Raw genomic sequence first — 23,823 nt, forward strand, 5'->3', positions numbered from 1 at the left:
TCCGTATTAAAGGTTTGGCAATGCCCCCTAACCTTGATGGGGGCTCTGCCCCAAACCCTCCACAAGGCGCACTACCCATTGACCCCAAACCTCTACCCACCATTCTTATTGTTAATGCAATTGTTTCCAATTTTTTTATGTTGACTAGTTTAAACACTTAGTATGCGAAAGCTTCATCTGCAATTCTTATACTTATTCTTAGTTTGTTCCCAAAGTTCCAAAACTCTACCACCATTGTTAATGTTCAAATTTCAATGCAATCATTGACATATTTTTAATGTTTATTGTAAAATTTACATAGTGTGGCAAAGTTTTATTTACAGTTGTTATACTTATTCTATACACATCCTTTTATAATTAATTTTTTAAGTTGTATATATATTTGCATCCCACCCCGCCCCCTTCGTCATCCCCCTATCGTCCCCAAACTTAAGCCCTTGGTATGTTAAGATATGAAAGCTCACAATAGTTTCATTTGATATGTTAATCGAGGAAAAACCTACAATATATAGCTTCCAAGATTCCAAATCCATGAGGATCATGAAGAGGTAGAAAACCAAAAAAAGAAATTGCTTATCCAAGTTTCCAAATTTGTGACAAGGAAAAAGTAGAATCTCAATCAAAGAAGGAGAATGTGCAACTCATTATCTTATTCTACCTAAGTAAAAATATTACCTAATTAATCTTTTTAATAGTGGAATATCACACTTAGGATAAAACATATCCAAGGTAAATAAAATATTACATTGATAGGCTTCTTTGGTTTCTCTAAAAGTGGTGCCTTATGAATTATGTTCTTGGATACTAAAGTTTCCAAATTTTGGGCACTCTCGATAGCTTCTCGTAGAGATTGTGATTCGAAGGCTTTAACCAAACCTTTCAATGGTTTATGTTGATGTGTTTTTTATGCACTATGCAACACAAAATAAAATACTAAGTATTCTATCCTCTCTTGAACAAAATCCTCCCAAGTGCTAAACTACGTGATCAAATGGGATGACTCCAAGATTCCAATAGTCAGGTCTTGACTTTATATTGCCATTAAACTCAATGATTGTGATGTGATATCTGTTGGAATCACAAGGGGGACTTATGTTGCTTGGGTCAAGACCTATCCATTCTCATGTTTCATGATTGATATACACTCCATTATTTAGGTCATCCTTGAGCAACATCTCGACTTAGCCAAATTTTGTTTTTTGTACCCTAATTCTTTAATTTTGACCCCTTACTAGCATTGCCTTAGGTTTTATTGGAATTCTCGCTTCTCTAGCATGGGCACATTTCTAGGGTTCATTCGCACAAATTGCTCTTGATGAGCAAGCTAGTATCATGACCATGACTTAAACAAAATTTTAACTTAGTCAAATTATCTCCTCCAAACTTCTATGAGTTCATCGCCTTCATTCTTCATCATTTGGATGTCTTTTGTCATTGGAAGGTAATTCTTGACCACCATACCTCAATCTTGACCTTTGCTACCCTAAAACCCTAGAACCTAGTCATGTTTACAATTGAGATCTTGGTGACTTGATCACTTAATACAACTTAATCATGCAGGTCTCATCTAACTCTGACTCCAACACTTAAGAAAATCAACCCTAGCAACCAAGTAATTTGGGAAATATCTTGCAACTTGACAACATGGGTAATGATGGAGGAATGGAAGGTGAGACCTATAGAGGTGAGAGAGAGAGAGAGAGAGGGTGAGAGGAAGAGATAATGACCTGGAGAGGGTAGAGAAAGAGAAGTAGAGAGGGAGAGAAGAAAAGAGGGATAGAGAAAGAGACCTAGAGAGGGGAGAGAGAAGAGAGCTAGTAGAGAGAGATAGAGAAGAGAGACAGAAGAGAGATACCAATGTCAATCTTTTTCTATAAAAAAAAAATTTCCGAAAAATCGGCCTATCGTCAGAATTTCGACGATAGGCCGAGATCGCAACAGTATTCTTTCGGGGTATGAGCATCCATGGCAGCGATCGAAAAGGTTGGAGGTGATGTCGGAATTGCGACGACCACAAGGATAGTCAAAACTTCCAACACAAAGTTTTTGACGGCTTTTTTTGTCGGTAGTGCGACGAAATTGTGTCGGAATTCCGACGATTTGCCATCGAAATTTTGACCCAAATGTACTAGTGCAAGATGGATGAATTGATTATTTTTGTTAATGTCTAATGTACGCAATCACTTAATAAGAGAGATAACACCATGTTGAAGCTTTTGGCCTTGGAAAAGATGAGCTCTTGTGATCCCATGCAAGATGAAATGCAAACTACTTTAAATATGAAAATGCAAATGAAATGCAATGTTGTGATCAGACCCGTCATTTGGTCATTTCTTTTTGTCATCATTGAGCCTTTAAAACGTGGAAAGTGAGTGCAAACATCAATGGTATAATTGAACCATGATGCCCTGAGCACTAATTTCCTGGGTTTTGATATTGCAAGTTAACCCAAGCATCGAGGTATAATTGAACCAAGATGACTTGAGTGTTGCTTGCGTAAAACAATTAGTATTGACCATTTCTATATGCAAATCTGAAATGTCCTCGATGAAAGTCCGATGATCATGTCCTGAGACAAATTTGCACATATTAACGATTAATTTACAAACAGTAGACAAGAAAATATCATGTTCCTTCCTTGGTCCTCTAGTGAAATACATCCTTGAGTCACTCAGGAATTATGATAGCGAAAATCAAGATATAAAAGTTGAACCATTGTTGATAAAGTGTTAAAACCATTAGTCAAAAGATATCATCCATTGATATGTGTTTGTCATGTTTAGACTGATAGTTGATGGTTGATGGTAGATAATTTGATCTTGTGTTCAACGTTGGATGTGTCTCAGTTTTTGCTTGACAAGTGTTGCCTAACTGTTGTTCTACCTGTTTGATTAAGCTCAATGAAATTTTGCCCCTAGCTAGGTTCAGGATTTTGCCCCCAGTCTAGAAACAAACTTATTATGGTATATACAATGATCCAAACCATGGTGAGAAATCACCTGCAAAGCCTACGTATGTACAAAGGCTTTATTGTGGATATGAACAATGCCAATGAAAATGAATGCAAGCGGAAGGATGCATGAACTAATAGATGGAAGAGCTAGTTGACAGATAACGCCCGTTTCTAGGTTTTCACCATTTGTTTTCATTGCACTTTTTCTTGATATTTGAATTTTTTTTTTTTGAATTTTCTTCTTTTTCACTGTTTTTGGATTTTCTGTTTTTTCATTTTTTGGGGATTTTTTGCTTTTAGACATAAAACTTTTTCAAATGTATGCTATTGATGGGTTCCTTGAGTTGATCCCCGTCTGGCGTTGATAGTTGATAAGCTCCTGACCCTATAAGGAAAGCACAGTGCGGAAAACGCTCTCCTAATGTCAATTCTAATGGGAATCAAACAAGTTTGTCTTTAAATTCTTTTGCAGAACATTAAGATATACACACACTAATGAAAAAACTAATCACACAGAAAACACAACAGAGAATTAACACCAGATTTACGTGGGAAAACCCTTATGGGTAAAAACCCACCACCAAAGTGAGATCACTTTATTCACAGTTAACAAAAGGTTACAATAAAGTTACAGATTCTCTTCACAGGCATTTTCTCTCAGAATCTATGTTCGGATCACAGTCATCACCTATGTAGAACACTCAAGCTTCCAACATATAGGACTCCACACCATACATCACACAGTAACCTCTCTCACTCCTCGGTTACATCTCTGGAAACATATATCAGCCATCGATTACAATGTATCAGTTAAGCATAACCGTTATGGAGTCCAACGGTCTGTCATTCAATAACATCCATCCACCTAACCAACATTGTGTTTCAGTTTCCTCTGGCTACTCAGATTACATCTTCCATGTCGACCGTTCAACTGTCAGTTTGCACCAATCGGTTAGACATCTAACTGTCCGCGTCGGTCTGTATTTGTGAGAAAACAATTATCCCACATGCACCGGGAAGTTGGGTCGGTTCATATTCATATACACCGACAAGACCATCTTCAGTGTCCAAGTGTTTCACCTTTTGGACTTCGGTTCGAACGCACACCCGTAGTCAGTCTCTACTCCATCGGCCATCGGAAAGACCACAAATGCGTTGCTCTGATCTACCGATGAACCAGTAGATGACTCCACTAATGCTACTCCAAATAAGTTGTCTCCATCGGCTCATCAGGATAGCCTTCAACAGGTAGACCCAATCTCCCGATGACACCATAGCGACTCGATCAGGCCATCGGCATAGCTTCCATCTTGTCACCCCGATCATCGATATCAACTCGATCGCCAAAGGCGACCTCATCAAGTATAGATGTAGTAAACAACAAGTTCTCCCAATCTTTGATGATACCCCTTTCCTCTTTCTGCGCTCTGCCACGTGGCACCCCCTGATTGGCTCTGGGGTCCCTGCCCTACCATCTTAGCACGACCTCACTAACCGCCCAGAATGAAACTCTTCATTGTCGCTAGGTCACGATGGAAAGTCTAATGAGCAATTTCACATTGTGACCTAGCGACCACCGTCGGATCTTATGTGATCATCGTCCGATCATCTGCGATCTGCTCGGCCTTTAACTTGCCTTAGCCGCTCACTTATGCCACGTGTCACTTCCTGATTGGCTCCAGAGTCCCTACCCTGCCACCTTAGCACGACCTCACTATCCACCCAGAATGAAGCTCTTCTTTGTCGTTGGGTCGCGATGGAAAGTCCAACAAGCAGTTTCCCATTGTGACCTAACAATCGTCATTGGATCAACCTTGATCTGCTCGACCGTTATCTCACCTGAGCTTCTCTCTTGTCGGGCCCCACCACTTGGTCGACAAGCCATGATGAATAACTTTCAATCATCTTCCCATCGTAGGTATAGCGACAACCATTGGATCATCTCGGACTTGCTCACCCGATAGCCCGATCACAAGAAGAGGATTCCATCGGCCTATTGACAAGAGTCACACCGACAGTTGTTCTATTGAGATAGGTTACTCTGATCAGTCTGAACACAAGTCAAGTGAATTAGAGGCACATTTCCAACAAACTCCTACTTGACAAGGAATTCACTAGACTGCCAAACACTTACAGACATAACTGAGAAACATGGACTCTAAAGCCCATCAATGTTGATATGCAACTCGATCATAAATCGTTAGGAAATAGAATTTACTGTGTGCATCATTGAGATACTTGCAAAGTAGTCACATCTCATTCATGGACATACCTACCTTCTACCATGCCATTTCCACTGGACACACATAGAATCTATCCACTGAGAAAACTATATAATCTGTTTCACAAAAAAACATTTCTCTGTCTCCCAAGAATACAAAACTCTCAATCCAAAAAGGTTAACCGAATGTACCAACATTTGTCACAAACATAGCTAGAAAAGCACCTATAGAAAGTGCTAGCACATCCAACTATACATACCTCTAAGGTATACTATATTTCCATGTATCCATGAGTACCTTTAACTGATCAACCCATGCCAAAACTCCAAATGAAAAACCACAATATCATGAAGTATCAAGTAAATGATCAATGTCCTCAAAACACAAAACCAAGATCAATGTCAAAATTCCAACTGTAGAATCAAGAACTTAAACATGACAACCGTGATCTAAAACATCTCATCCAAAGAGATATCATGCTCCATATCAGCCATAACTCTAAATGCATCTCAAGAGTGTACCACGACACAATAAAAACAGCTTAACAAGAATAACATGTTAAAACATAAACAACATCTCTACCAAGGACTTATGAATTCTCAAGATGTCATCATCTTCAGTCACATAAAGATCATCCACCATCAAGTGATGAATATACATCACTGCCAAACATGGTACCAAGTCTTACATGGCATCGTGATAAGCATCTTCTTCATGAAGATTGAACTAGACATCAATAGATGTCTGACTTCCCAAAGAAGCTCAGAAGACATTTCCATCATCATTCTGAGAGGGCCCAGAAGATGAAGAACTCTTATTTTTCTTCTTCTCTCTGCAATCCTTTTGGATATGACTAGTCTGCCCACCATTCCAGCACTTCGCTTTGGACTTCTTTCCAGGAGACTTAGAACTTTCCTCTGACTTGGATTTAGACTTCTTGTCCTCTTGCTTGCCTCTAACAGCGAGAGCCTCCTTGACCATCTCAAAAGATTTTCTTTGTGTTTCTTCTGACAATAACAAAGCAACCACACCTTCCATTGTGAGCGTGGTTGTTGTACTCCCAATGGTCATTACTAGATGATCCCATGTATCAGGCAAAGAACATAACAAAAGCATACATCGATCCTCGTCATCAATCTTGACTCCTACGGAGGTTAAGTGTGCAACAATCATGTTGAAAACATTCAGTTGATCTACTAAAGATGTACCCTCATCCATCTTCAAGGAATACAACTTCTTCCTCAAGAACAACTTATTTACTAGAGACTTTCACTGATAAATATCACCAAGTTTCTTCCACAGAAGAATAGTAGTCTTCTCCTCATGAATATTTAACAGAACAAAGTCTGCCAAACAGAGTCTGATCAACCCTTTGGATTTTCTATCTGCAAGGTCCCAATCCTCTTGTTTCATGCCTGAAGGTTTAGCTCCAGCCACTGCAATCCAGAGATCTCTATCAACTAGCAAATCTTCAACTTTAAGTTTCCACAACTCAAAGTTGGATCCATTGAACTTCTCAATGTCCATTCGCACAGAGGTGTTCGCCATCTTAAACTGCAAACAAGACAAATAAACACTCTGATAGACTCCCACTGAAAACCAGAATTGACACAAAGAACCAACCCTACCCAACAAGGATAACACAACAGGCCAAGCTCTGATACCACTTGTAAGGAAAGCACAGTGTAGAAAGCGCTCTCCTAATGTCAATTCTAAGGGGAATCAAGCAAGTATGTCTTTAAATTCTTTTGCAGAACATTAAGATATACACACACTAATGAAAAAACTAATCACACAGAAAACACAACAGAGAGTTAACATCAGATTTACGTGGGAAAACCCTTACGGGTAAAAAACCCACCACCAAAGAGAGATCACTTTATTCACACTTAACAAAAGGTTACAATAAAGTTACAGATCCTTTTCACAGGCATTTTCTCTCATAATCTATGTTCGGATCACAGTCATCACCTATGCAGAACACTCAGGCTTCCAACATACAGGACTCCACACCATACATCACACAATAACCTCTCTCACTCTTCGGTTACATCTCTGGCAACATATATATCAGCCATCGATTACAACGTATCGGTTAAGCATAATTGTTATGGAGTCCAACGATCTATCATTCAGTAACATCCATCCACCTAACCAACATTTCATTTCGGTTTCCCCTGGCTACTCAAATTACATCTTCCATGTCGACCGTTCAACTGTCAGTTTGCACCAATCAGTTAGACATCTAATTGTCTACGTCGGTCTGTATTCATGAGAAAACAATTATCCCACATGCACCAGGAAGTCGGGTCGGTTCGTATTCATATACACCAACAAGACCATCTTCAGTGTCCAAGTGTTTCACCTTTTGGACTTCGGTTCGAACGCACACCCGTAGTCAGTCTCCACTCCATCGACCATCGAAAAGACCACAAATGCGTTGCTCTGATCTCCTGATGAACCAATAGACGAATCTACTAATGCTACTCCAAACAAGTCAGCTCCATTGGCTCATCAAGATAGCCTTCAACAAGTAGACTCGATCTCCTGCTGACACCACAACAACTTGATCGGGCCATCGACATAGCTTCCATCTTGTCACCCCGATCACCGATATCAACCCGATCGCTGAAGGTGACCTCATCGGGTATTGGTGTAGCAAACAACCAGTTCTCCCGATCTCCGATGATACCCCTTTCCTCTTTCTGCACTCCACCACGTGGCACCCCCTAATTGGCTCTGGGGTCCCTACCCTGCCACCTTAGCACGACCTCACTAACCGCTCGGAATGAAACTCTTCTTTGTCGTTGGGTCGCAATGGAAAGTCTAACGAGCAATTTCTCATCACAACCTAGCGACCACTGTTGGATCTTCTGCGATCGTCGTCCGATCGTCTGCGATCTGCTCGGCCTTTAACTCGCCTTAGTCGCTCACTTATGCCACGTGTCACTTCCTGATTGGCTCCGAAGTCCCTATCTTGCCACCTTAGCACGGCCTCACTATTCGCCTGGAATGAAGCTCTTCTTTGTCGTTGGGTCGCGATGGAAAGTTTAACGAGCAGTTTCCCATCGCGACCTAACGACCGCCATTGGATCAACCTTAATCTTCTCTACCGTTATCTCACCTGAGCCGCTCTCTTGCCGGGCCCCACCACTTGGTCGCCAAGCCGCAATGAATAACTTTTGATCATCTTCCCATCGCGGTATAGCGACAATCATTGGATCATCTCGGACTTGCTCACCCGATAGCCCGATCACAAGAAGAGGGTTCCATCGACCCATTGACGAGTCACACCGACAACTGTTCCATCGAGATAGGTTACTCTGATCAGTCTAAACACAAGTCAAGTGAATTAGAGGCACATTTCCAACAGACCCAAATGTTGTTGTGACCACAAATGGACCCAACCAGTTTGGTTCAAACTTTCCTTTCTTTTCTCGATCTGATTGGTTGCGTGGATTTTCCTTTAGCACTAGTTCTCCAACTTGAAATGCTCTTGGTTTGACCTTGTGATTATAACTTCGGCACATTCTTTGCTGATACGCCTTCAAATGATCAAAGGCATTTTATCGTCATTCATGGATCAATTCTAACTCTTGTAGTCTAGATACTCGGTGTTCTTCATCTGGGATAAGGCCTTTAAATGATACTCGTAGAGAAGGTATCTCTACTTCTATTGACATTATTGCTTCTGATCCATAGACAAGAGAGAAAGGTGTGGCTCCTGTAGGGGTGAAGATACTGGTATGGTAGGCCCATAGAGAAGGGTTTAATTGAATATGCCAATCTCTGCCAGCATCATTCACTGTCATTTTGAGGATTTTCAAAATTGTTTTGTTTGATGCTTCTGCTTGTCCATTCCCTTGTGGATAATAGGGTGTGGAGAACATGTGTTGGATCTGAAATTTCTCACAAATCTCTTGTACGTCTTGGTTCTTGAACGGTCGTCCATTATCAGTGATAATGGTCATGGGTATGTCATAACGACATATGATGTAGTTCAAGATAAATGCAGCAATTTGTTTTCCTGTGATATTTGTGAGAGGTACCGCCTCAATCCATTTTGTAAAATATTTTGTAGCTACAAGGATGAATTTGTGACCATTGGATTAAGGAGGATTTATCTTTCCTACTAGATCAAGACCCCATTGGTAAAAAGACCAATATGTTGCCAAAGAATGAAACTCTTGTGCTAGTGCATGAATTAAATTGCCATGGATCTGACATTATTTGCATGTTTTAGCTATCTTAAAAGAATTTCGTTCCATAGTTGGCCAATAATAGCCCGAGCGTATGAGTTTTTTCGAAAGGGTAAGACCACTTGAATGAGTGCCACAAATGTCGTTATGGACTTCGTTTAAGGCCTTTTCAGATTCTTCTTTCTCAAGACATCTTAAGAGAGTTCGTCCAGACCTCGTTTAAAAAGGGTATCTGCGACAAGAGTATAATATGAGGATTAGCAGATGAAATTTCGCTTTTGGTTATTTGACAAGTCAAGAGGGAGGGTATTATCTTTCAAGTATGTATAAATTTGGCCATAGCAGGAAGAATCATGCCCAACAAGGTGACAGATAATTTGGGAATCAGGACAATCATGAGCAGGGTAAAACAACTCTTCCACCAAGAATCTGTAACACTCTCGATTTCCCTGTGTCTGAAGTAGAGAAGCAAGTATTGCCATGGCGTCTACTGCTTTGTTGTCATTTCTTGGAATCTGCTCAAAAGTGCTTTCTACAAAATACGTTTTGAAATCATTTACCATCTTTTTAAAAGGCATTAGTTTGTCATCCTTTGTTTGATAATCATCATTAATTTGATTGATGACAAGCTGGGAGTCTCCAAAAACCTGTAGTTGTGTGATGTTCCATTCTATGGCCATTTTGATTCATGTGACCAAAGCTTTATATTTTCTTGTATTGTTGGTGCATGGAAAACTCAATTTATATGCCTTTGGAATTGTGTGACCTTGCGGTGTGATGAATAAAATGCTTGCTCCTGATCCATGCTGTGTATATGAACCATCAAAGTACAACTGTCATGTTTGTTTGGTGACTGTGAGGATATCAACATCTGGAAATTCAATGTTTAAGGGATGATCATCTTGAAGTGGTGATTCTGCCAGCTAGTCTACAATGACTTGTCCCTTGATAGATTTTTTGTCCACATATTCAAAATCAAATTCACTTAGGATCATGACCCATTTTGCTAATATTCCTGTTAATGTCGCCTTGTTGAGCAAATACTTTAACGGACCTATTTTAACAATCAGTTTGATTGAGTGGGAGAGTAGATAGTGTCACAATTTTTTAAAAGCGAACACTACTGCTAAGCATGCTTTTCCTATTAGTGAATAATTGAGCTCGTATCCCACTAATGTTATGTTGATGTAGTAAATAGCTCGTTCTTTTCCTTCATTATCCTATTGTGCAAACAGAACTCCTAATGATACTTTTGTGGCCGATACATATAGTAACAACAACTTACCTTGAATTGGTGACATTAGGACTAGTGGTTGCATGAGATATTTCTTGATTTTGTTGAATGCTTCTTCACATTGATTGTCCCATTTGAAATTAACATTCTTGTGCAACAGATGAGTAAATGTTTGACACTTATCTGCCAACTGAGCAACAAATCTTCTAATTGACTGCAATCTTCCTTGAAGTGATCTGAGTTGACTGATATTTTTGGGAGATGTCATTTCCATGATTGCTTTAACTTTAGCCAGATCTACTTCTATACCTCTAGCTGAAACAATGTATCTTGATAGCTTACCTGAAGTGACACCAAAGGCACATTTCTTGGGATTTAGCCTTAGCTTGTAGTGTTCTAACCGGTCAAAGATCTTTTCCAGTATTTCTAGATGTTCATCTCTATTGTATGATTTTACCAATATGTCATCTACATAGTCTTCCATGAATGTATGCATCATGTCATGGAAGATTGGTGTCATAGCTCTCTGATAAGTAGCACCTGCATTCTTGAGTCCAAATGGCATGACATTCCAACAAAAAGTACCCCATGGACACGTGAAAACTGTATTTTCTTGATCCTCTGGAGCTATTTTAATCTGATTATATCTTGAGAAGTCGTCCATTAGAGAAAACATGGAATGTCCAGCAGTTAAATCGAGAATGATGTCAATATTAGGCAAAGGAAAGTCATCCTTTGGACATGCATTATTGAGATCTTGAACTATGTTCATACTCTGATACTTTTATCCAGTTTAGAAACAGGAACTATGTTTGATACCCTTTGGGAATATGCCACAGGTCTGATAAATCCCACATCTAGTAATTTCTTCAATTTTGCTTTGACAATGAGAGCTATATGAGGATGCATCTTTCTCAATTTATGTTTTACCCGGTTTGGTTCCTGGAGCGACATTTAGGTGATGCATTATAAGATCTGGATCCAACCCTGGCATGTTTGCATATGACCAGGCGAAATTGGTTTGTCGTCTTTTGAAAAATTCCAGATATTTCTGCTTTTCTTGTTCTAATAAAGAGGTTGTCAAATGTAGAATCTTTGGTTGATCTGTTGTTCCAATGTTGACTGCTTATGTTGGTTCAATCAATATAGATGATCTCTCTTGATAATATTCAGGTAAGGCGTCAAATCTCCCATTTTCCAGCGCCTCAAGGAGGTTTTCACCGTTAGATGTGTCCTTTATTTTTACTTTTCTTTGGTCTAATGTTGCCAATAAATGGTTTTCAAAATTAGACCTCATATTTTTTTCTTTACTTTTGTGACTGGGAGATTTGGCACCCACTTGACTGGAATATGCGTTGGCGAAATCCCTAGTGGAAGTTGTTGTGGGATCAATTGCATTGAGGTATAAGGCAATAGCATGGTCATTGGGAAAGGTATCAATTTCAGTATGTCCTTCATTATCCCAGTTAATAAGTTCAAGATGTATTAAAGGTAAGGGATCCTCAGTTTGAGATGTTTCAAAGGCATTAAGGGTCATGATAGAAATGTCATAGTCTTCAATATATATTTCAATGTCTAGGACGATACTCTCATCAGAATGACCTCTCGCAAGTAGTTCCTAGTCGTCCTCGATTAAATCCAAGTCGACCGAATGTGATTCTAATTCAAGTGACCTAGTTCCTAGCATTGGTCTTGCAAATGCATGAACTACATTGACACCCACATCTTCTTCATAGCAGGTTTCTTCAACTGATTGTTCAGAATGATAAGAATCCCATTCCCATTCATTGGAATCTGTCTCACTGGCAGCTTGCAATCTGTAGATTTGTTCATATAGCTTTTGGTTTGTTTCTTCTGTTTTCCTCGCTATCTCTTTTCTTCTCTCATATTCAGCTTCCTCTGGGTTGATATTTAGTTTTGTTAGTCTTGCTATTAGTTCTCCTTGCTTTATACCAGCTTCTTGTCTATTTTGATTAGAAGTTGACTCTGCTTGGGAAGTGTCATTATTTTGTCTTTCTTGTTGATTAGAAGCTCTCTCTTTATGTGATCTTATGTTTGTTTGTTCTTGTTGTTTGGTAGATGCTTCCTCTCTTTTGATTGCAAGTTGCTCTTGTCGTTTGTCATGTTCATCTTTTTGTTGCCTAGAAGATGTTTCTTCTTGTGGAGTAACTTGTCCATACCCTAAGCCTGATTTGTCTTTAGCCTGCTGAGTATGAGATTGTATGGGTTCTAAGATACCTTCTTTTCTTTTTCCTACATGACCCATTCTAGTGTATCCCATTTTCTGAAGGATGTTAAATCATTTTCCATATTTTTCTGTAGGTATTATGACGTTATTGATTTTTTGTTGAACTTCTTCATCCTTCTATAGTCATTGTAGCACATCTTTGTCCTCTGTTTCTTCAGATAATGTCCCAATGCTAACAAATGCTCCATCAAATATTGAAAGAGGTTTTACAATTGGTTGTTGTTTTGAGTTTGATGGTTTACCATAAGATTTAGGAGAAAGTGGTAACTGTGCAGTGAATATTCTTCGTTCCCTTGATCTCTTAGTTGTATCTATTTTTCAAAACTTGACAAGATTGAGGAAAATGATTTTTCCTTGGATTGTGTGCTTGAAGAGGATGCCTCTCTCTTATGTGGAACTGTGACCTCTTGTGACGGTTTCAAATTGCTACAATATTGGAATGGATTCGAGTCTACTGAAATTGTGATTTCCTGTCCATTGTATGGAAACTTCAAGCACTGATGATAAGTTGAGGGAATAGCTTATATGTCATGAATCCATGGTCTTCTCAAAAGTATGTTGTATGATAAATCTAGGTCTAGAACTTGGCATGTCGTATCTTTCTGCAAGGGTCTTACTCTGATGGTTAATACCACAATTCCTTTGGAGGAACGCTCTTCTTCATCATATACTTTGATTGTGATCTTTTTACGGGGATCAACTGCCTCTTCAGAATAACCTAAAGCACGAACAAGACTTAATGAGCAAATATTCAAGCCAACTCCTCCATCTATTAGGACACATTTAACCCGTGTTTTATGAATAAGGACTTCAATATGCAAGGGAGCATTATGGGGATGTTGCAAAGACATATCATCTTCTTCTATGAATGATAAGTAATGAGGTGTTGTGAGGTGTCCCACCATAGTTTGGAACTGATCTACGCCAAGATCTTTGGATACCGGCATATCTACTAACGCTCTTTCTAAAATTTCTTTATGTGCGGGTGAAAGTTTTAAAAGTTCTAAAATTGATATTTGCATGGGAGTTTTCTTTAGTTGCTCCACTATACTATATTGTTTTGAAGTGGATGACGTGTCAGGTTGTAGGACCCGACAAAGTAACCTTGGTTTTGCTTCTTGCGATAGCATGAGCAGGTTCTTGGTGTTGTTTCTCTTTGACCACAATCACATTAACCACGTTATCATAAGTATGAGCATAGTTCACTTTTGCTTTACCCTTGCCATTTTGCGTTGCTGATGATTCACCCTTCTCATAATTAGGAAACAAAGTTTTGAAAGTTGTGTGTGATCTATTTGTCTTATGCTCATCCACAGTTATTACACCATTGTCAATCAAATCTCGAATGACATGTTTTAACCACTGACAATCATCTGTTTGGTGTCCTTTGTTTCGATAAAAATCACAATAATGGTTGTCGTTCCACCAAGCAGGTTTTACCTTGGGTTCAAAATTTCTTGCTTCTGGCAAGGTAATTAACTTGTTTGCAAGAAGTGTCTTTAATGCTGACCCAAGTGATTCACCAATGTTGGTAAATTTCCTATGAAAGAAATTATTAAAAGTTGGTTTTGGTTTATTATTATCTTGTTGAACCACTGTTGTGTGATTTGATAAATTGAAAACTGAGTGCTTTGGTTTCACATTATTATTATCCACTATCCCATCATTGAGATGTTTCGATTTCTGTTCCAAAACTTGGGCTTATCATTGTTGTTATTATTAGTATTGTTGTTGGGAGGAGGATTAACTCCTTCATATGTCTTCAACTGTCCTTTATTTACCATAGCTTCCTCAATCCTGATTCCATTATCAATCATCTTTTCGAAACTTGGATGACTTTGCATTTTTAGTTTATAACTCATTTCTTCGTTTAGATTGTCAATGAATATGTCCATCTTTTCATATTCTGGCACCGTACAAGGATATCGGGCAACTAATCGTCTCCACCTTTGTAGAAATGTCATGAAAGGTTCTCCACTCTTTTGTTTGGTGTGACACAAGTCTAACATTGTGATTCCATGTTGTATGTTGTACGCATATTGTGAAACAAACTTGTCCTCCAATTCTGCAATGATCTAATTCCGGGTGGAAGTTTTGAGAACCATTCCATAGCTTGTCCACTTAAGCTCTTTAAAAATAACCTCATTAAGTATGTGTCCTTGTGCGAATTTCATGCTCATTGTGCAAAATTCTCTTATATGATTTTTGGGATCAATTCTTCCATTATATTTGTCATATCTAGGAGTTTCACAATTTGGAGGAAAAGGTATCATGTTGAGACTTCTGTCAAATGGATAAAGACAAATTTTTTGAAGCGAATACCTCTTAGTAGTTCCCTTTTGTATATCTTGAATTTGCGTTTGAAGAGTTTGTATCTGTTGCGTGAGAGCTAGGAGAGGATCATCAACACAATTTCTCCTCGTATCATCATGAGTTCTTGTGTGATCATGATCTCTTCTTGTATCATCATGATTCCTTCTTGTGTCATCATTAGTTCGTCGCGTGTCTTCATGAGTTCTTGTGTCATCACGATTCCTTCTTGTGTCATCCTTAGTTCTTCATGTGTCCTCACGAGTTCTTGTATCATTAGGAATTCTTGTATCATCCTTCTTGCGATTGCAAGTTTCTTCATTTTGCTCATTGTCATTGTAAGTGTCATTGTAATGTGCTGCAAAAAATGTGAGAAATTATGTTAAACACGCACATATAATGAGACAACAAAACATAAATGGAAAGCAAATTGAAAACTAGATAATGAATTCAAACCATAAGCCTTCCTTGAGATGTCTCATTTTCCTCTATTTTTTAAGACCTTGAAGGTGTTGGATTGTTGGCTCTCAGCAAGCAATGACCTCCGAAGTGGCAACTCAAAAGTTGAATAGCTATATGATCATGATAATGCAAATACATGAGGCTAGGATGATTTGATGCATGATTACAACTAGGATGATTGATTAGCTAAAATGACAATTAAAGCTACATGATTGGATAATTGAAACTAAATTAACATGATAAAAGTTATTCTAAGCATGCTAGTATTTGATCTAAAATGTTAATTATGCTAAAAGATATGATGTAAAATGCCTATAATAACAATGCAAAAACTATGAATGCAAGGGATCTTTATTGCTCCAAAATGAGAGGTATTTATAAAAATTCCAAGGCCAAAGCTGAGGCGGCAAGAATTGACGATCTGGATTCAATTTGAAAATATCAAGGGCTAAAATTGAAAAAGTTGGAGAAGAGGTTGGAGGAAAGGACACATGTCATCTTTGTGGTGACAAGTGTCAAGGAACCTTGCTCATGAGAGGGCAAGTGTCCAAGTGAGGAGACGTGGCAAAAGTTCCATGTGTCTCAAAGGGAGAATATCCAACCCATAAGAAGTTAGGATGTGCAAGATAGGATAAAGTTAGTTAAACTCGAGATTAGATAGAATGGGTTAGGTCGGGAGGTGGTTAGGCTAGGTGGTTAGAAGTTAGGAGCCATGTGCTCATATTTGAATTTAGAAATTCAAATAATTAGGAAAATGGTAATTAATCTTAAAAAACTTGAGTTTGTTAAACTTAATTAGGAATTAGAAGAGTTGAATAAAATTAGGGAAATTAATTAATTTTGAAATTAATTAATCAAAAAGGGATTACTAAATGAACTATATAAATAAATCACTTAAGACTTATTTACTAGTAGCTGAATAAAGAAATTAATCAAATTGTTTGTGAATTCAATTAATTGAAAAGGGGGATTAATTAAATAACTGCATATTTAATAATTATCTTCAGACCATTTTTAGGTGTATACAAATATAACTAGGAACTCACCTCAAGGGTGGGAAGAAATTTCACCCACAACTTAGAGAAGAAACTTTTCATATTATATAATATGTAAGTAGAAATTTTTTTAGTCCCACCTGACTAACCAAGAAGGCAACTCATGCCAAAGAATCCATAACAAAAAGATAATCTTCCAAAAATAGAGGAAGCCTAACTTAAAGCAATATCAATGGCCAAAAATGAAGGTGCATCACTATGCATGCGTGTAGGTAATTTTGCTGGAATCTTCTTTAACAATTACCTCTCTATTTCTATAACACAAAAAACAACAAAAATCCAAAATCTTTTCCACTTATACCGTTTGATTTTATGAACAATCCATACTCAATGCATTTTAAGCCAAAAGTTAAAGGTCTCTCGTGTTGACAGCTTATCTGTGTGTTAATGAGAGTAATTTCCACATGGAGACTTGAAGATTATATGCACTAACCTTCAAGTTTATACAGTACACTGGATCGACATATTAGCATAATTTCCTTTCCTTAGCCTCATAGGCAAAATGAATTTACAAATCCTCCTATGCAGAAGATGATCAGTCAATCTCAAGCACATCTTACAGTAGAAGATACAACTAGTGTGGAGGTTGAGCATAAGAGATGACCATATATGCTACATAGGTTCCATAAACTGTCTTGCAGCCTTATAGGGACATTAATATCTATGTACTCGACCTATAGTCAAGAAAACATCTTAGGAAACGAGCACATTAAAAATTTTGCATATAGACAGGTTTCTAAAAATTCAATGTGAGCTGTTCGGCCGATAAAATTATTGAGGCTTCCAGCCTGAGAAGTAGTATCAAAGTTCACATCACAACGTATAAAGTGGCGTTCACTTGTAGTAGGCATTAATATCTGATCCAAGCAATTTTTCAGCATGGTTTTATAAGCTGGTCCTTTCTTGGAGTCCTGAATGGCTGCTTGACATATTGTAGCACGTGCAGAATGGTAGGGAACATAGCGATCCTGTTTGGTCACATTATATGCATTTTCCCATGATCAATCATCACTCATGTATTTATCAAGATATATAAGCTAGTAGCAACAAATGCAACATGATAGACTATGTCAATAAACTACCTGTGGAGATGAAAGCAAAATTACATTTTGGAAATGCTCGAATGTTTTTTCCTGAACCAAAATTACAAATCAAAGATTAGACTGGCAGAGTTCTTCATACAATAAAAACAGGAATAATTAAAAGGAATAATTTTAAGTTTGAGATTGATTCACAAAATTCATATATATATTGAAGCAGCAAAATGAGAATAGGTATGAAGTGAAACCTGACTTAGCCTGAAAAGAAAACAGTTATGAATATCTGTTTGATCTGTAAATGTTAGTTGGTGCATACAAGGAGATCCTTTAAGCGTTTTGAAAAGCCATAAACCAGAACTGAACAAAGTGTTTGAACTGTAAAAGTATCCTAGATGAGGCCCCGATATAGACAGAAAGGTATATAAGTTGTTCAGGTAGGGCTTCATTGCAGCATCTGGAACATGCAAAATAAACTCAAGATTCTAAAACTTTGTGCCGAAACCAGTGCCTCATGATAAATTTGAACAAACACAAAGGCTTACATTTGATAGGGAATATACCTGTTAATGCAACTCTGATGATTATATTACCAATCGAATGTCCAACAAAACTTAGCCTGAAACTACCGTAAGTGTCCTTTCGCAAAGCTGTAGCAAATTTCCTTTCTAAAAAATGTGAAACCTCTTGTGCTAACCTTTGCCCAAGTTCTCTAAAATCATCAGTAGTTCTATCTTCGTTGGCCTTTGACATGATAATCTCAGCACCTGGATCAATCAAGAGCCATTGATTCCGGACTAATCGTAAATCTAGATGATGACCCTGTCCAACAAACATCTGTTGCATTACATAAAAGCAAACCTAGATTGCTTGGACCTATACAAGTCTCCAGATCCTCCTGTATTTTAATTTTTAACACTATTTTTCACAAAACACATTGACACTGAATGTCGAATAAAATTGAAGAAAACTTTGTCACAAAATCAATTATTTTGAAATATATTAATCAGTGTTTTAAAACTCGTGGACTCGCCATGGACTCGAGTCCATGGGAGCCACGAGTCGACTCGCGAGGCGAGTCCATCTGAAAGACTCGCGAGTCTTTTGCACAGACTCTCACGAGTCTTTCAGATGGACTCGTGCAACCCAGAAAAAACGTCATGCAAGCTTTAAAAGTGAGTTTTTTTTTTTTTTTTGCCCTCATTTGGCATTCTTGCTTGGTTATGACAGGTTTGTAGGGTGTGAAGGAGGAGAAATACAAAGAGGAAGATGTAGTCTTCTCTTTAGTTTGTTCATTGTTGTTTTTCATATTTGGAGTTGGACATATCATTATATGTAATTTTGTAAACATTTATAAACTTATGCTGCTATTATACATTTTAGAGTTGAAACTATGAGCATGAATGATGAAATTTCAAATATTGCGTGTTTGTAGATCATATGACATGTGTAATGTTTCAATTATAGCTCTTATGTTCTCTAAATGCATTAATTTCTTTATATTTTTTTGTAAAACTACAGTTTTTTTTTTTGCCGAGTCTTTCACGAGTCCAAGTCCGAGTCCAGATTTTTGGTTTGCCGAGTCCGTGGCAAGTTCAAGTTTTAAAACTTTGATATTAAGGACATTTAGCTGTATTTGAGACAGATAAAGCAGAATGGCATCTTTAAATTGAACCATATTACACACATTTTGCTTTAGAAATTTAGATATTGATGTATGCTAAAGGAGCTACCTTCATTTCATCTGCATGTTGCATGTCCATTTACAATGGACTAAAAGATGAGGTAGGAAAGCATATAAAACATAAACCATAGCTGCTCATTTTCAAAAAGAAAAACTCAGTATTTAACCTCAAGTAATTGTTAAGAACTAATAAAAAAATCTCTGCATCTCTGCTCTAATTCAACATGATGCTTGAGCATACATTAAAATCATTGACACCCATGACAGTATAATTAAAAAACGTAAGTATTATATTCACTATCCTAAATCCCACCAATAGTTATTGCCAATAAACCACTGTACATATCATAAAGAGCGCCGAAATTAAAAGGGTTTGACCCCACAAGGACTCAATAGAGAGATTAGCACCAAATGATTAAAAATAAGAAATATGGGGCTCGGGTGCAAAGAATTGAGTTTAACAACAACAATTAAATTCTTAGATATATAAAACCTTATCTATGAGAGCAGATTCATAGTTTATATGATAGTCAAGCTAAAAATCTACTGCATCATCAGCCAAGGAACCATTTGGAATTGCCTTGCTTATATCAGTGGTCAAATAAACAATTGACACTCTCTAACTTAGTCTACAGCATATTTTACAGGTCTAGAGCATTGATATCAGTAATTTTTACTCGAACGATAGTCAAACTCATGTTGCATATGTCAAATCCACTAGCTGAGATCTGCAGTTATGGCAAATATAAAGTAGCTTGCAGATTCTATCTTTGCTGACATCATTGTGTATCTTTTTTGATGTAACCATCCATTTTATGCTGTGGTTCCCACCATTCATCTGTTTCTCTTTGTTCAGATACTTTTGGAATCTAGTTTGTAACTGTCACTGGATGATCTTTTAGTAGTTTTCATATTTAGTTTGTGCAGTTTTTTGTTTTGAAGGAATTTTTCAGGTGAGAGAGAGTGATCTGAGAAATAATCTTAGTCCGATGTATTGGAGATAGATCTGTATCGTGGATGTGTTTTTTATCATTCAAAGGTTTTTTTAGTGTACATTCATTTTCTGGAGCTTGAACCATGAATAAAAAGAACTTAGCTATATCTTCTTTTGTATAAACTATAAACTATAACCTGATTATGATTCTTGACATTATCTTCTACAATTTTGTTACCATTTTTTGTCTGGAGTATGCATCACATGAAAAGGGTGTTCCGTTGAAGTTTATCTGCAGGGCCAGAGTACTGTTTTAGAGACTAGCTTGCAGGAGTAGGAACTTACATGCATCAGTTCCAAAGCATGTGATTTGCAGCCACAGAGGTAGTCTGCATCAGTTTTGGTATCAGAGCATTCAAAGATGCTGATAGTAGAGAGTTTGTGGGACAGCTTTAGCTGTCATTAAGACAAAAAAATTGGATGACTTCAAGGAGAGCTATGGCTGTGGCCATGGCCATAGATGCAGAAAGTAGAAATCAATTAGAGCTGTGTTATTTGCTGATTTTTATTGAAACTAAGTTTATTAAACCTGCAGCAACAAAGGTTGCAATGGCTGAAAGGAGAGTATGCATGAAATAGGGAAGAAGGTGTAGGAGAAACACAAAGAAATGTTGATGATTGATGAATGGCTCAGGAGATTAAAAGTCATTGGTATCAGATTACATCTCAATGAAACGAGGAATAAGAGAACTGGGGAAATGCTGCTAGGGCAGTAGACCATATGGTGACGTTCTTTGAAATAGTGACCAAACAAGGCTCCAAGGTAAGAGTCAATATTTTAGACTTCAAAAGTACGCTCAACACAGATTTATTTTTAGACTGGATCTAGGAGCTAAAGAAGTAATTTAAAATGGAAAAATTGACAAGGATGATCCTAAAAGAGTAAAAATTGCATTGCAGCATCCAACTTGAAGTTGCATGTAGCTCTATGGTGGGAGATCATGCAGAGTTGGAGAAGAAGACAAGGGAAGAAAAAATTCAGACTATTGCCTAAGATGCTAAAACATCTAAGAACTCAATTCTTACCTTCTCATTACCAACAAAAATTATTTGAAGAATTTCAGAAACAAATGGGTCAATCAGTACAAGCTTTTAGTAATCAATTTATGAGGCTTCAAATTAGGACAAATATACAGGAGAGTGAAGGGCAAGCTACAGCCTGATATGTCAATGGCCTTAAATTTTAACTTCCAAATAAGCTTGCCTTGGTGAAGGTGCCTACCATGGACAATGAACGTGAATATGCCTTAATGGTGCAGAAATTGAACTAAAAAAGAAAGATGGTGAGTATAAGGGGTGATAGCAACTACAATAGAGGGAAGAAGTTTCTTCAAAACCTATCATGAGTCATGAGACAAAAGAAGGCAAGAATGTGAAGGACAACTCTAAAGGAAGAGAAGGCTACAAGGTAGAGGAGGAGGACAGCAATCTTCTAGAGATTGGATGCCTTTGAGATGTTCAGTTATAATGAAGCCAATGAAGCTATAGGCTACCCTCAAAACCCAAAAAGTGCAATCATAGCCCGAGAAGAAGAATAACTTTTGACAGAAGTTGAAACAAAGACAAAAGAGAACTTGATGCTATGAAGATCCTTGAAATCTAGGAAAAAAGAAACCCCAAAAGTCGATTGGAGGAAGAAGCTCCTCCAAACAATATGCAAGTGTAACGACAAAGTGTGCAAGGGGATCATAGATGGTGAATTTATTGACAATCTAGTGAGTATATAAATCGTTAACAAACTATAGCTTGCTTGCATTCCAAAGTCTAACCCTTACAAGATTTCTTGGTTGAAAAAGGATTATGGTGCACTTGTGGATAAATCTTGTGTTGCTGCTTTCAAAATTGGTCCTGACATGGATGAAGCGCTATATGATGTAGTGTCCATGGATGCTTGCCATTTCCTAGTAGGCCCTAACAATATGACCAGACTGTAATACACCCTGGTAAAGAGAATACTTATGAGGTACAAGCTGAAGGAAGGAAAACACTCTTAAAATCATGGAAAGAGGAAGGAGCATTTGAAATGACAGCTTTGTCTCTTCTAGATGCTAAAAGCATGTTTAGGAGCCAAAATGCAGATGACTTGACAAGTATGCTACAATAGGAATTTGATGAAAAGGAAGCAGAGCTGCATTGGAACTCAACTGGCAAGGTTAGAGATGCCTCTCAAGAGATAGATGTTGAAGTTTAATTGATGTGACCTTCATCCAAAGGAAACATTGGAACATCCTGCAAGTAATTCACACTCAATTGGCAAGGTTAAAGGTGCACCTCAAGAAATGGAAGTTTCAATTGACTGTGACCTTCATTCAAAGGAAACATTGGAGATCATACAAGTAATTCTCACTGGATTGAGAGGAATAGTGAGTTGTGGATGTATGAACAAGATACTAAAAAATTCTCCAAGAATGTGATCAAAAGTTTGGTCATTGGTGACAACCCGACTCAGTCTAAGCAATATTTGGACAAGGAGAGGATTTTGCAAGGCTACTGGTGGTAGCACGATGATTGTTTTGTTAGATCTGCATTATAAACTTCACATGGCTTCCCAGCCCCACCCAATGGTAAAATCAACACTGGCCTCCTCCTGATCCTAGAAGAGCATGGGTGGAAGATTTAACAATGGATCAGATTGCGCCAAGGAATCCCACAAGAATACTTTGAAGATCAAACTACAAGGAAATTAGCACATCCATCTGGGTAGCAAAATAGTTCAAGGTTTAGTTTATTAAATCAAATTATTCTGAACCAAGAGGTTCAGACTTTTTAAAAAGGTGAGGAGGATGCAACCATCCATTTTAATCCTTTGTTTAGATATTTTTGGAATTTAGTTTGTATCCATTACTGGAGGCTACATAGTGGTCTTCCAGTGGTTTTGTTATTTAGTTTGGCAGTTTTTTGTTTTATAGGAGAGTTTGTCAATTCAGATAGAGTGATTTGAGAAATAATCTCAGTCAGACGTATTGGAGATAGAATTGTACTGTGGTGTGACTTTTTTTACTGTTCAAAGGCTTTTTCTATAGTATGCATTCATTTTCTGTAGCTGTTTTAATCATGAATAAAAGGAAATTGGCAGTATCTTCTTTTGTTGTAACCTGATAACCTGATTATGATTCTTCCACATTATCTTTTGTAATTCTGCTACTATTTTTTGTTTGTAGTATGAACGGGAGGTTCTATTCATTTGCAAAGGTAGTAGAAGCTTATCCGCATCAGTTTCAGTGAGTGTGATTTGCAGCCCCAAAGGTAGTCAACATCATTGTTTGATGCCACTGCATGATACCCAAACAAAGTCCCTTTTTCTGTAATCATCAATCAATGTCCTCAATGGCTTTTTAAAGGGAAAAGATTGGTCCAATTGGCAATAAGTGATGTCAAATAAGTCATATTTTTATATATTTAATTGTAGAGTAGGAAAAAAAAAT

The 23,823-nt window shown here is 37.7% G+C and overlaps 1 protein-coding gene across 2 annotated transcripts in view; it reads right to left on the reverse strand.

The window, feature by feature from the left end:
* Positions 1 to 17,137: 17,137 nt before the first annotated feature.
* Positions 17,138 to 23,823, reverse strand: part of LOC131041631 (uncharacterized) — a 79,788-nt gene continuing 73,102 nt past the window's right edge. For both annotated transcript variants that reach the window (XM_057974781.2, XM_057974789.2), the window contains 4 exons: positions 18,284 to 18,542; positions 17,972 to 18,177; positions 17,766 to 17,816; positions 17,138 to 17,651 (listed from right to left, as the gene is read on the reverse strand). In XM_057974781.2, the coding sequence (XP_057830764.2) occupies positions 17,364 to 17,651; positions 17,766 to 17,816; positions 17,972 to 18,177; positions 18,284 to 18,542 (804 nt within the window). In that variant the 3' untranslated portion in view covers positions 17,138 to 17,363. The remainder of the gene's footprint in view (positions 17,652 to 17,765; positions 17,817 to 17,971; positions 18,178 to 18,283; positions 18,543 to 23,823) is intronic.

This window comes from Cryptomeria japonica, chromosome 4, assembly GCF_030272615.1.
Source record: "Cryptomeria japonica chromosome 4, Sugi_1.0, whole genome shotgun sequence".
Classification (NCBI taxonomy): domain Eukaryota; kingdom Viridiplantae; phylum Streptophyta; class Pinopsida; order Cupressales; family Cupressaceae; genus Cryptomeria; species Cryptomeria japonica.